The 14,677-nt window shown below is 35.5% G+C and overlaps 1 protein-coding gene across 1 annotated transcript; it reads left to right on the forward strand.

Annotated features, from left to right (window-relative positions):
* Nucleotides 1–4,775: 4,775 nt before the first annotated feature.
* LOC108361813 (uncharacterized) lies at nucleotides 4,776–9,416 on the forward strand. Its single transcript, XM_017614579.1, has 6 exons — nucleotides 4,776–5,012; nucleotides 5,078–5,355; nucleotides 5,444–5,609; nucleotides 6,421–6,723; nucleotides 6,803–7,019; nucleotides 9,121–9,416. The coding sequence occupies exons 1-6, from the start codon at nucleotides 4,905–4,907 to the stop codon at nucleotides 9,300–9,302; spliced, it is 1,254 nt and encodes a 417-aa protein (XP_017470068.1). The 5' UTR covers nucleotides 4,776–4,904; the 3' UTR covers nucleotides 9,303–9,416.
* Nucleotides 9,417–14,677: the final 5,261 nt, after the last annotated feature.

Below are 14,677 nucleotides of genomic sequence, written 5' to 3' on the forward strand. Positions count from 1 at the left end.
ATCACATTTTATGTTGTATTGCGTGGTATTGTTTTTTATTGCGTTTTGCTGTATTCCCTGCAGGGAAAGCTACTAGTTGTGAACTACAATTCTACCGGTTTGCGTTTCAGCCGAACTAGTTCATGTTCTATCCTTTTTCAATGTTAGCGACTGGTATTTTTAACATTGCGATGTCCTACGAGATGTCAATTGTCAGGCTATGCATCAGCATCTACTAGTATAAATACTAGTAGCATCATACCAGTTGATGAGATAGTCTGCAAATTCATGCCCCGTGAAAAGCATAAGTGTGCCTTTTTGCTCGCGACGCTCCTGCAGTCACAATGGCCGACAGAGCAAAGCACTCGCGTGGCAAGCCTGAGGTCCCAGGTTCAAATCCTGGCGCAGGGCAAATTTTTTTATTTTCTATTTTTTATTTTATTTTTATTTTTTATAAATTTATTCTTTTATTTAGGCTGTTTATTGTAATTTTTAAATTTAATAAAAAAAATATTTTTGTTTAATTTCTTTGTTTTTATAGCACAAGCATTTCTTCCTAAATGTTTTTTTTTCAATGCAATTAGATTTTCAAATTTGTTATTTATTTATAAATTGAATAAATTACTTTTACTTACATTTATTAAACTTTAAAAATCTTAACCACCTCCAAGCGGCCTCGAAGCTGCGATTTCAGAACCACAACCAGTAGTCTTCACGTGACGCCACAGCCGACATTTGTAAGAAAAGCAATTAATTGCGTTTTATTTTTGGCTTTGGCAATTCAAAGGCAGATGTCGCTGAGCGCCTAAGTTCTTCGAAATTGTCGAACTGGTCGGCACATACTACTTAATGAACTAGTATTTTTTCTAAATGGTTTGGCTTTTGACTGCAGGGTTGTTTTGCGTTGTGATGTGTTGTGTTGTATTTTGCGGTTTTGTATTGTGGCGCGTTTATTTTATGTTATGTTATGTTATGTAATGTTTTGTCATGTTAAGTTATGTTGTGTTATGCTATGTTACGTTATGTTAAGTTATGTTATGTTATGTTGTGTTGAATTATTTTGTATTGTATTGTGCTGGGATGTGTTTTGTTGTGTTGTGTTGTGATGTGTCGTATTGTGTTGTGTTATGTTACGTTATGTTATATTCTACTATGTTGTTCAATGCATTTCACCTCAATTCACTTCAATGAACTCAACTAAACTCAACTCCGCTCAGCTCAGTCTACGTCAACTCCCCTTAATTTTAATGGTTGAATTTAAACCGCTGGGCGAACACTAGTTCTAAATAAATAGCATTGTGTAGGATTAGAATTTTATTCTTAAATTATTGTTTTCCATTATTGACACTCATTGTGAAATGTTGTAATATAACAACTAATAAAATCAGAAAGATTAAAATTTACACCATCAAAATATGAATGCAAAAGCTTGTTTAGATGCAATATAAAATTATAATCTCAGTCACTCTAGCATATAACAATAAATTTAGTAAACATGAATGTGGTATTATTATTCTTACCTGAAAGGAGCTTTTGTTTTACGATTCTTTGCACACATACATACATGTGATAACTAATAGTTTTATTAATTATTAGTGGAATTCGCGCTTCTGTGTATTCATTAGTGGTATTCACCAAAGCGAGCAAGTGGCCTGGCACTCTGGCAAAAGAGCAAATCAGCACAAGCAACGATTGTTGACAAGAGTGCCAGGCTACTTGCTCAATTCGGTGAATACCAGTGTTGTATCTTGCGTAAGTCTAACTGAATGAGCGTGTGATTAGCTTTCATTTAAAACAAAATTAATCAAATTGAGTAAAAGTTGAAGGCTCCAGTGAATTGTGAACACCAAATGCCAGTTTTGAACCACTGTGCACTGTTAGAAGAAACTTGTTCCGTTATATTTACTCCTAAAATGGTGTCGGAGTCCTACAGATTGCTATTACACACTTCTTACAAGCAGGCATATTTGTTCAATATAATAGTAATATCCGCGATTCAAATGGATAACGGGACACGCAATCAAGCAACCAAATGAAGCAGAATAACTTTCTAGTGGCAAATAACCATATTCACTTGGCAAATGCCGGGGAAACGTTCATCGCCTTGATACTACATATAATTATAATTAATTATTATACATGCACATACATACTCACATACATTTGTACATTTTATTTGTTGTCTATATAATTAGACAAACATCAGCTAAATATTAAAGCACAATATAATCTGCTTGTTCGAGTGTACGATATGAACGTGTACAAATATATTACCTGCGTTGACAATGCTTACGATCAGTGTTGCCAGTTTCGCCTTGTTGAGGCTAGATCTAGCTTTTTTCTTTGTCGTTTAGCTTCGAAATTTAGGATTTAGCTTCGTGGCTTTTTTCTTGCCCTTTCTTATTTTCAAACTAGCATTTTTTAAGGATAATCCTCCACAATATTTGTAGTGGCACTTAATTATTGTTCCGGCTCAGTTTTACTTGACGACATGTTAAGCGAATATTACCCGGCGACATCGCTCCATCCGACGAAATTTACTCAGCGAACTCGTTCTGTTTATACTTTAACAGTTTTTTAGGAGTTCGCAAGTGTTCCTGTAAAGCCAGAAAAAGTTTGTTATTTCGTAGAACTTTCGCTGCTATATAGCATAGCCTCCACGAGTGACTCAGGCGCGAAACTCTCGCCAGATATGTTGTGAAGATTGCATCAAATCGCATACACTCAAAATAGACGTCTTCTATTCCTCCGCAGTAGTCGCATATGGGTTCCGGCTCGTGTTTGAATCGGTGAACGTATGCTTTGAAGCATCCGTGTCGTGTTAAACAGTTAAACAGTTTGGCAAATAGAAGTCGAGATACGCTTTGCTTTTTACTGTTCGCGATCCAATTGAAATATTGTAGTGTACGAAGATATTTGGTGGTACAAATGTACCACTACTTTGTGTTTAAGGACTAAAGTTTTTCAAACCCTAAAAAATTGTCTTATTAAACGGTATAAGATTAAAAAATATTTGCACATTTGTACCACCTCTTTGTAAATAAGAGTTAATAAAATGTTGAAAAGGCTGGCCTTTTTTTAACCTTTTTTTGGGCCATTTAGCTTTTTTATTTGGCCGATCTAGCTTTTTTTTTATTTTTGAAGTCCTGGCAACACTGCTCACAATGAGAAACTACTTGAAGCAACATGCAACAGTACAATGTAGATACATATCTTGAGATGAATTTATAAGTACCCTGTAGAAAAATCCGCCAGTGTTTGGACATAGAGCTTCGTATGAATTTCAAAACAAGATGGATTTAAATGTATTTTTTCTACAAAAGCAGCTGGTGATGTTATGCCGCGATATCTTATAAAAGAGATTCGTTGTGCACCGCATCTGTGATTTTACTGGTAAAAAATCACTTGTTCCGGTACGCTTCTACAATAGTAATAAATAAAACGAAAACAATGCCGCTGAGCTTACAGCGAAGCTTAAATGTACAGCAGCAACAATGCCGATGAACGCTCTGATAACAAAAATAATGAATATACTGATGAATAACAGTGGCGGATCCAGTCAGTGGAGGACCCACGGGGGGTTTTAATACATAGACGCCATATTAAACACACATATGCCCCATATTAAAACTCCCCCCGTGGGTCCGCCACTGACTGACACGTAGGTTAACCCCCAAATCCCCCCTGCTGGATCCGCCACTGATGAATAATATAATATATTTAAAGCAAGCTTTGTAAATATGAACCAAATCGGACTTCCAAATATCATAAACCATCACTGCCATCGGATATTAAGCTCAGCTCGAAATTTTAAGTCTCTAGCTCATTGGGAAATTGCTTAAAAATTAATTGCAAGATTTGGCCAAAACCCAAAAAATACATGCATGCAAAGCAAATTAGATGAATACCAGTAATCATGTCGATATATAATTCAATAATGATATACATAGGTAGTTGTGTAATGAGTTAATTTTTTTGGTAGGTTCTACCAAAGAAGAGAATACTAAAAATTAAACATAAATATTTTTGATAAAAAATAAATATTGTGAATATTTTAGAGAAACTCACTGTGACTTTATCCTACATTAATTCTGAAGCGTTTCAAATTCAATCTTCAAATCCTCTAAGTGCTGCTGATGGTAGCATCTGACTAAAGAACGGACAGAGTAGATGCTACTCTAAGATATCGCTTCAGAGATGAATACTTTTTTTCGAAAATAGAGGGTTTTTATCACTTCATTACATAACTGCAATGATAAAAAGTTTGCTAAATCAATTTTCTCGCAACACGTATTTTCCTCACAGTACATTTTATAGATGGGAATTTCATGATAGGCTCCCATCAAGTATAATCCAAGATATTTAACTTCGTCAGAGTATTCCGGCACTAATCCCCCAAAGTTGACCTGAACCAAAGTGCTGAATCAATATTTTTTCGTTTTTTTTTTTTTTGATGCCGTCATATTTTCCTCGCTGGGTATCTTCTCTAGTATGACTTTGCGATCGCATGTTTATAACTGGCATATTCGCCAAGCCATTAAAAATTGCATAAAAACTATATATTTTACAATTTAGCTGCTGATAATTTCTGTGATGCAACCCCCTATTGCTGGTACTCGTGCGTGTACTTTTGTATGAGAAATACCTTAATCAATTAGCAAACCGCATGCAATTGTAATAGCTACGAGTATTACATAAAACAACAATAGAGGTTGTAATGCAGTCTGATAAGAAACTCAAACGGTAGTTTATGTGAAGCGCTACGAATTCCAACGCTCAGCATTCTAATTCTAAACGTCCCCGGGTACCTATAAAAGAGTGCGCTTTGCACTTACAAATTTGCTTCGCATCAACTAAACTGTGGTGGGTGTAAAGTGTGCGAATATTGATAATTGAGCTATTTTTCACTTGAAAGAATTATAAAAATGGTCAATAAAGACTTGTACAATGAGGATGAGCTTAATCCGCCAGACTGGTTGAATAAAGAATTTTTCGAGAAAATACTCAAGAGCGAGGAAAGTGATAATGTGAAGGTGAAGGTGTGCTGGCAACACCATTTGCACACATTTTAATATCTATGCATTACATTTATGATCAGGTTACCGATTTGGAGCTCAGGCCTGGCACACTGAAGAACGATCACTATGCAAGTGTTATGTTTCGCGCCAAAGTTAGCTACAGCGTGGACTCGCAGCCAACTGTGGAAAAGAGAAATTCGTTTATTTTGAAAGTTCAGCCGTTTGCAGATGGCACCAAAAAGGATTTACTCAGTGAACTGCACACTTTCACAACTGAAATTCGTATGTACACGGAAGTGCTGCCTGTAATTGAGCGTGAGCTACGGCAATATGGCGACGAAACCATTTTGGGGCCAAAGTGAGTTGGAAAAATTAGAAGCAAAAAAAAAGGAACTAGGAAAATTTAATTTAAAATATGTTCTAATTTCCTTTGGCGCATCAATAAGGCTTATCGCCTTCAGCAACAACTGGCCCGCGTATGTGGTTTTCGAAGATTTGGCGCTGAAAGGCTACACCACAACCGGCTATCGACACGCGAGTCTAACGGAAGTGAAAGCAGCGCTGCTCAAACTGGCAAAGCTGCACGCCATTAGCTACAAGTTGAGCCAAGAGGTGAGTGTAACAAAAAAATGGCAGCTGTGAAACAGTGTTGCCAGGTTGGTTATTTGGTCGTCATTTTGAAGATTTTTTACTGCCATGACAGTTTGACGAGTTTTGTGACCCAACGACGATTTTTATTTATGTGCAGATTTGGCTGGTTCACAACTTTGAAGATAGAAACAACTAGAAATTGCAGTTTACCATTTCTGCTAATACGTAATTGTCGTAATTATATCATGTGGCAGCACTAATAGTAGTTATCGATGAGTAGTTTTCTTCTCTGTTCCATCACTATTTTGTGTAGTTTTTGGCGGTCGAATTCGTAATTTTTGCGTTTTGACGTTGTGTACTGCTACATATTTTATTGAGCGAAGGGAATTATGAATAAATCATTTTTCAAAGCTTGTAAGTATGAACAGTTTTTAATGCACATCGTTAAGTTGCAGTTCAAAAAAAAAAAAAAAAACGAAAATTAAAATGTGTGCAATTAAAAATGTTTTTGTTAAAAGTAATGCGCATTTTAAAAATTCGTAAAAAGTTCAACTTTTTATTTATTTTTTATTTTATTTATTTGGGTCTGTTTATTAAAATTTTTTATATGTTGACGATTTTAACACGCAAATGACGATTTTTGAAAGCCAAACGGACGATTTCTCACTTCAATGACCTGGCCACACTGAATCCAAATAAAACTTGATGTAACAGTGATAAGAGCTAATCGCTTGAGTACGAGTACTCACCAGGCGCTCATAAATTAAAATAAAACTTACTAGGTACTTTTGTGATATTTAAGCGCTTAAAATTTATATGACTTTTTTATTAGAAAAACAACATTTTCGCCACCATGAATAAGGGCTCTATGAACTCCATGGACCCCAATAACTTTGATTTCATCAAAAATGCGAGTAAATTACTCAAAGAGGTTTTAAGCGAACACGGCGATCTGCGCAAATACGTGCCCCACATTGAATCCGTCGAACACACGCTGCTGCCCAAGATCATCGATATGTTTAATGAGAACCGTAATGGCAAATGCGATGGCATCTTTGTGCTAAACCATGGCGATTTTCATAACAAGAATATGATGATCTGCAATGTGGATGGCGAATTGAAGGATCTCATGCTGGTAGGGATGCATCGAGTTGGGGAAAATAGCAAAGAATTTTCGTAAACGGAACTTTTCGTCTTTTTTTTTGTCCACGCAGCTTGACTATCAAATTAGCGTTTTTGCTTCGCCAGCACTTGATCTGCATTATGCATTCACCATGATGTTCAGTCCGGAAATGCGTCGCAATCATCATGACGAACTGTTGTACTATTACATAACGAGTTTTCAGGAGACACTACGCAAAACTGAATATAAAGGCCGCATACCAACAAACACCGAATTTCGGCAGGAACTGCAAAAGCACAGATATTGGGGTAAGTGGAAGTTGAGGAGGCATCGCCATATGTATTAGTTGAATATAATTCTCCTTTGGAGTTAGTTCTTATGTTGTTAGAAAAGTTTTGCTTACTTTAGGATTTTGTACCTGAAGTAATTTTATCCGCCATCCTATATGTGATTGTGGGAAAGAAAAAGTAGCAATTCTTATGTACATATATAACATGCAAGATTAACCATTTCAGACTCATTTGAACCGACTAAGGGCCGTTTTTACAGTGACGAGTTTACTACAGGTATTCAATACAAAAATTGAAAGTTAACTGCCAAATTTGAGTTAACTCCCTACTGCAAAAACGGCAAGAAGTCTGGGTAGCTGCGTTAAAAATTCTTCTCTTTCGGTTGTGGCTCGAGACTCTGACACGTGTTGATTATCACATTTCGAAAATGAGTAGCTTACGTTGTCCAGATTGCGCTTACGGAGACGCTAGGGTCAGGACTGAGTATAGTCTTGTAACTGTAACAGCATAGCCAATGAACGACCGGACCCAATTGCACGAAAAACCAAAGAGATGTCGCTGTGATAGCCCGAGTATTATTGACATACGTACATATATTCCATCCATCTGGCAGGGCAATGAGACTTCGACGTCGAAAGGTTGCAGTCGAAAGTTTCGCACTCGTGCTCAGTCCTGCAAAAATTGGATATTCCTCATCGTCCGGATAGATACAAATTAGCAGTCGAATGCAGTATTCCACGACGCGGCTACAGAGAAGTATGCCGCATACCACCTTTTCAGATGGCCAGACCAAGAAATTGAAAAACAGAATAATAATTATGACATTTCTTGACCAAGCTTTAACTCAACCCTGGAATGTCACAGCCTATATGAAAACATCAAGGAAAAACAAAAAATTAATTAATTATGTCTAATTTTTAGTTAACATGGCAAATATAATATTTTAAATTCGAGTTGCAAGCAAGTATTGCGTCATCGATTCGACGAAGCATGACTTTCCTGGGTTAAAGGCACAAAAGTACCTAGATAGGTACCCATTACAGAAAAAAAAAATTGTTGAAACAGGAATGTAGATACCATATAAGTACATACATACCTATGTAAGTTTCTTTGCAGTAAAAATTAAATTGATGCATAAAAAAACCCAATTGTATGAAACTATCGAATTTTTCCCGAACCCCGAGAAATTCGTTGGTAACACTGAGCCGCGAGATTCGATCGGAGACACCTGAATCTCAGGATGAAAAATCCAATCTGGCAACCTTAGAGGTGGGATGAGAGAAGTATTTTGAAGAGGAACAGAAGAGAGGCAGAAGGGAGCACAAAGATTCAGGCCGGCTGGAATTCAGCGCCGAAGTTCAACATTTAGTACGTCATTCCTGGAAAAGATTTAGGGCAAGGAAACAGGGACCCACTACTATCATGTTCTACGCAAGATCTAGAATATCGCGTGGGTAACGCTTAACCAAGAATGACGAACTGCACGAGCTTTTTAGCGACATGCACATAGTTGATCGCATAAAATTATAAAAATTTCGCCTCCTTGAGCATGCTGTAGAGATGGAGGGCGTGGCTTCAGTCAAAAGATCCTTCGACTCGGCACCCGGGGATGGACAACGAAAGCAAGAGCGCCTAGAAAGACTGGTCTGCTCTTGGGATGAAAGTTTCTGGTCGCGGACGAACGAAACGAAATGCATTTTAACATAAAAACAAAAATATGTTTATGAACATTTCTTAGTTTTTCCATTTGTCTAGGAAGTATTCATAGGGAGAAGTTTTTAGTTTGCGAAAATTTATCTTTTTCCTCTGAATCTGAATGTACTAAAAGGAATTTGTGGTAGTTTTGTTCCAGTTCAGTCTATCTAACATAAAAATAATCCAAAGGCATCAAGAAGTACACCGAGGTGGATAAGAAAAAATCAAAATGTGCCGTTAGAGTGATTTTAAGTGAAACCTTAAAGGAAATGTTTTCATTAGCTTGTTAATTTAAAAGTTTTCTGTAATAAAATATAATTCACATTTCCCTTTTTTTTTGTACGTTTCAATCTGAACCTAATGCAGTTTTCTATGTCAAATTATAATTCGAATGTATTTTTTTTTTTTTTTTTTGTATTCACAGGACTATTCTTAATAACATCCTTCTTGGTATTCAGCTATGGATTTGTTGATGAAAATGGCGATCTAGCCCAGTTGGTGGAAAACGCAGAAGCACAAAAGAGACAATTGCAAGATCCTAGACTACTGAATGAATTGCGAGAGCTGCTGCCAAAATTCTTATACAATGGCTATTTTGAGTATTAAAATTTCGATTTTTACCTTAGAAATAAAACGTAGCTTTAAGTTGTTAAATTGTTATTGGCTTTTTTTTTTTGTTGATGAGATGGCCATGGTAACAAATTACATAGGTAAATACATACATACATATATCCGAATTTTAAAATAAAGTGGAAAATCTGCGAGTTTCAAAATTTTTAGTAATATTTTGCTTCTTTGAAAATTTGAAGTTTTGTACATACATTTTTAACATAAGCGTTGAACTTTATATATATTTTGATAAAAGATCAATAGATTTCTCTGCATAGAATTTACTAAGTTTTTCTTGCCTTTTTTCGCTTCATTCAAAGTTATCAAAGTTTAACAATTTATTCTTTAAACTACTATTTTCGCATTTTTGGATGGCAAAGTTAGCAATGATAAAGATTTGTATCCTGAACTAAGTCTGAACAATGTACATACATATATTTGGAATACGTTCGTATGAGAACCTCTAGGACGGTTGTTGTGTTTTCTTCTCATTCTCACACTTCATTTGATTTCGCTGCTGCATTCACTACAGTTAAATCAATCGAAAAAAGCAAACAATTGATTTTAATGCAAGTTTTGTGTCGTTTCATCGCTATTGACTGCCCTAACACAGTGCATTCAGCCATAAGTGACATGAAAGGAACTTACCATACATATAAATCTTACAACTGAAATCACCTATGCAACCTATGGATGAATATGTATATGTATGTAAGTGGAATCGGCACATCTTTGGGTGAAAAAAGATACTCAAGGAGCTTTTCCCTCAACGCCTGAATTAAGACTTGCAGATGAATGTAGTGTTTTTCAGGCGGTGGTTGCTGCTCTTAGGTAATGATACGATTGGCTGCTATTGTGCACGATGGCGTAAAGGGAAAGAATCGAGCGAGAGGAAGTGCCCTTGACTACTTGTGAACTATGGAAGCTGATTTCTGAGATCGATAAATAAACGCGTAAAAAGGTAAACTCAAAAGGCGTATAACCAATAACAGGTAGCGTATCTTCTGTGTTTAAAATTAATGCAAGGGATATTTAAAAAACAACAACAAAGATAAGCAATAAATTAATTAGTTGGTTTTCTAAAATTCTCCATATGAAATTAGTATCTTCTTGGCTTTGCGGAAGTTATGTTAATTTTTTGTCGACAAAAAAAAATATAAGAAAAAAATGTATGTATTTATAAGAAGAAAATCGTGTCAACAGATCTCTGTAAATTTTCGTGTTTGGAGAACACAATCTAGAAGAATATTTTAAAGAACACTTACATAACGAAATTTTCAAAATATATTATAAAACAAAACTTAAGACTGTTGACACTTTAAAATTTTGAATTATGTTTCTTTGCGGACGTTAAACGGCTTTAAGCTTTTTGCTGCCACGAAAATTTATTTTATAAAAAAAGAGCAGGAATTCGAATTGCATGCATGACTTGTATTTTTGGTCGAGTATTTAATGGAATTGCCCGCATTAATAAGCTATTAGTTTTACGACATTGCATGCTCATTTCCCAAATTTCTGAATAATCGCATATACATACATACATACATATAAATAGTTAGTAACAACAACAATATCATTGAGCATGATGGATGTCGGTGTCTGGTCACTGCTGTCAATCATTCTGATTTAATTGCAACATTAAAATCCCGCACAGGCATTTGATGCTTCCATATGTATGTATGTCTATGCACACTCGTATATACATACATACATACAATGCAATAAATGTGTGCATTGTTTAATACTTCAAATGTGTGTTAGTATTAAGTTACATACATATGTACATATGGCGTTCATAATTTTCTAATGGCTTTTAAATCAACCCACACCAATGAGCTTGCACTCAATGGGAAACACAGTCATCTATTGTTGATTAGTTTTGACCAAATATATCAAATTGTTTCTGAATAATTGCTTAACTCAAATTGACTTATACCACCTAAGTATGTATGTATGTATATCTTATAATCTTATACATGCATATATGTATTTGTATGAGTCGCACACAAAAAGGTGATTGAAACGAGGATATTCATTAGTCATCGTTTCTTGCAAGCAGATAACTTCTGAAATGACTCTGATAGATAACAATATATTTTCCTATCGTTAGCTCAGAGTGAAAATTTGCTAAGTCCGCGTTTTCTTAAAAATTAATTGATTCTGATGCAAGAAGTAAGAACAATGAAAAATGCATCGTTTCCTAATAGATCGAACTATCTGTTCAAATTTTTAACAGATCTCGTAGATAACCATTAACCAATTTAAATTATCGTATAATAACACTTATCAAAGAAGAAATACAGTAGCAGTCGGAGATTAACCGAAACCTTTTTAATAATGTTTTATTGGTTGCTCTCACAGGGAAACCGTTACCGATGCGAAATAAAAGTACTTGTCAGTGAAGAAGTACAATTTAACTTTTACCTCATTTTTGATCTATAACTCAGGCAGGTTGGGCAATTCACTATCCGAATCAAGATTATCCCTATGCGGGTACACCTATAAAAATAACCCAGTACCCGGTTACCTTAATAAATAAAACCTCCTACCCAGTTACTTGGATAAAGTAACCCGCTAGCTAGGTACCCGAATAACAAAACCCACTACCCGGGTACCAGGAAAATATAACCCGCTATTCAAGTACTCGGATAAAGATCACTTCTATGCATATACACGGGCAAACAAAACCATCTATCCGGGTACTCGTGTAAAAATAACCGTATATCCGTGTACCCGGATTACCATTGCAAATAAGTCTCCTAAGGAAATCTCAGTGAAGGAGATTTATTTCTTGAAATTAAATATAAAACTCAAAGGGTAACCAAAATAATGTGTTTTTCGCTTAAGAGTTATTTTCGAGCCCCGATTTTTAACCAAAATAGGAACCGACAATGTGGTAATTCCCAAAGAATACAAAAAACTTTTCATCAACGTTGGGGAATTTGAGTCGTTTGGACTTGTTTTAGCGTGACTTTTTGGCAAAATTAGTGCTTTTAAGGAAATGGGGTAGGAAGATTTTAATTATCCTCGTAAATTTGAAAAACTAGACTTAGAAACTTTTTACTCTAAGCTAGCGATATACACATACACACATACAATATTTGTGCAGCAATTCGATTTATAGTATAACGATTTCTGTTGAGTATAGAGAATTTTGTAAGCCAACAGGAACAAGAACACTTTGTCGTCGTTCATTTTATAATTCAAAAAGTTTTCTTAGACGACAGGCTTGGCTTTTAAAATTTCGAACCATTTTAGCTGCTAAGTTGGCCTCCGAAATCGAGATATAGGCCTTCGAAGTTCGAAATGGGACCCTTGGTAAAAAATTATATTTAATTATTGCATGTAAATAACTAAAAATCGAAAAATATAAACGTAGTCCTCCTTTTGCTCTTATTTAAATGGTATATAACCTTTTTTGTGCAAACTTATATTACAGGTGCTATAAGGGGTCAAAGCTCAGGTCTTCGAAAAATTCAATTCCTTATGGTGGAAACAATTTTGAACTGATTTTTAAAAAATGTTCCGATATGCATACTTGTTTACTTCGTAAATAAAAATTTTAGGAAAAACACATTTAAATGAAAAAATACCTTTTTTTTATAAAAGAAAATTTTTAAACCAAAAAATTACTAATTGTTTTTTAAAAAAATTAGTATCGTTGTAAAGACGATTAAATCACCTTTCTTCTGATATGCATATTTGTATACTTCGTATATAAAAATTTGAAAAAAAAACACATTTAAAGGAAAGAACACATTTTTTATAAAAAAGAAAATCACAAAAAAATTACTAACCGATTTTTAAAAGGTCGGCATCGTTATAAAGGCGATTAAACCCCCTTTCTTTAAAAATTGAAAAAAAACACATTTAATGCAAAAATCAACTTTTTTTATAAAAAAAAAAATATTTTAGACAAAAAAAAATTTATTCAGGAAGTATACAAATATGCATATCACAAGAAAGGGGGCTTAATCGCCATTATAACGATACCGACCTTCTAAAAATCGGTTAGTAATTTTTTTGTAAATTTTTTTGAATCACCTTTACAACGATACGAATTTTTTAAAAATCAGTTAAAAATTTTCTGAAACAGTGCAGAGGGGTCCCTCAGTAGTTTGCCCTCCCGATATGTTCTTGGGCGCCCTTGCATTCGTTGCCTAAACCCATGGGTGCCAAATGAAACACTTTTTCACTGAAGTATTCTCATCCGAGGACGTAAGCTTCATCCATTTACATGTGTTCGGGTTCTGCTTTGTTTCGTCATTCAACAGCGTAGAGAAGCACTTTTTCGCTGGACATTTGTAACCAGATTTTCGTACGGCAAAAACCAGGCTCGGACGTGAGACCAACTGATTTTTCAAAAACAGGCTGATTGTTTTTGATTTATCTAAATCTTTCTACCTCTGCTTTCAATCACTAACACTAACTGTCCTCTTAGAGTAAATATTTTGTTCTTGAAGTTTCCAATTTAAAAACAAAATTCATTTACGTGACTTGTTTCCCGACCGTTTTGGTTAGCTACGATTATTCGTTCTATGTGAATGATTAAATATGTATGTGTGTATATATATTTTTAGGATTTCAACTATGCAAAGTCAACGCTGATTATCCGTCAGATATTCGTTCGCTGTTCAGATAGGATATTCGATAAAATGGAGCAGACATCAACTGACCACACGACCCAGCTGTTGCTTGGATGGAATGGGCAAATCGTTCAGACTGAAAATGTCAAAACGTCTTAGCATTGGCGACTCCCAGCCACCCAGCCATGGCGCCAAAAAAAATTTATTTATCAGTTATCGATCCGCGAAAAACAGCTTGACACATCAAGCGGAGCCCAGCCAAAAGACAACAACAACAACAATCGCTAGTTTATCAACAACATAACAACCATTTAGTTAGTTGGACTCTAACGAAATTAAATTAAATTAGAATTGGGTCTTTGGAGTTTTGTTGATTTTGCACGATTTTGCAGCGCGTCAACGAGTGGTGAATGTGAATGTAGTAGTTTAAATTGAAGAGAATCGAAAGGACGAATCGAGCGAATGCCGCGGTAAGTGGCTGTTGCCCTATGAAATTGAATTTCGGTGCGCTCACAGATTTGTTTTTGTACAATTCGAATTTGTATGCATTTTGCAAGTGTGCAAATTAAGCAGCACGATAACTAAGTGCTGCTGATAAATAAAATTCAAGAGCTGGCAACGAGCGCGCGCGCTCACTCCACACATACATACATCGCTTGTGTGGCATGCCGCAATCAAAATCAGCACGCGCCAGAGTAATCAATATCCAGCAATTGGTTGATGCCAGCACCGGCGCATTTTAAGTTGATATCGATAGCACAAAAACACTTCAGCAACTATGTACGT

This window comes from Rhagoletis zephyria, unplaced genomic scaffold, assembly GCF_001687245.7.
Source record: "Rhagoletis zephyria isolate East Lansing unplaced genomic scaffold, Rhagoletis_zephyria_1.1 Rzeph_scaffold_00854, whole genome shotgun sequence".
In the NCBI taxonomy this organism is placed as follows: Eukaryota; Metazoa; Arthropoda; class Insecta; order Diptera; family Tephritidae; genus Rhagoletis; species Rhagoletis zephyria.

Excerpts from the sequence above, each read along its gene's own strand:
- LOC108361813 (XM_017614579.1), top strand. The coding sequence starts at position 4,905 with ATGGTCAATAAAGACTTGTACAATGAGGATGAGCTTAATCCGCCAGAC. Across the intron at positions 6,724-6,802 it reads AATTGAAGGATCTCATGCTG|CTTGACTATCAAATTAGCGT; the intron begins GTAGGGATGCAT and ends TTGTCCACGCAG. Across the intron at positions 7,020-9,120 it reads GCAAAAGCACAGATATTGGG|GACTATTCTTAATAACATCC; the intron begins GTAAGTGGAAGT and ends TTGTATTCACAG.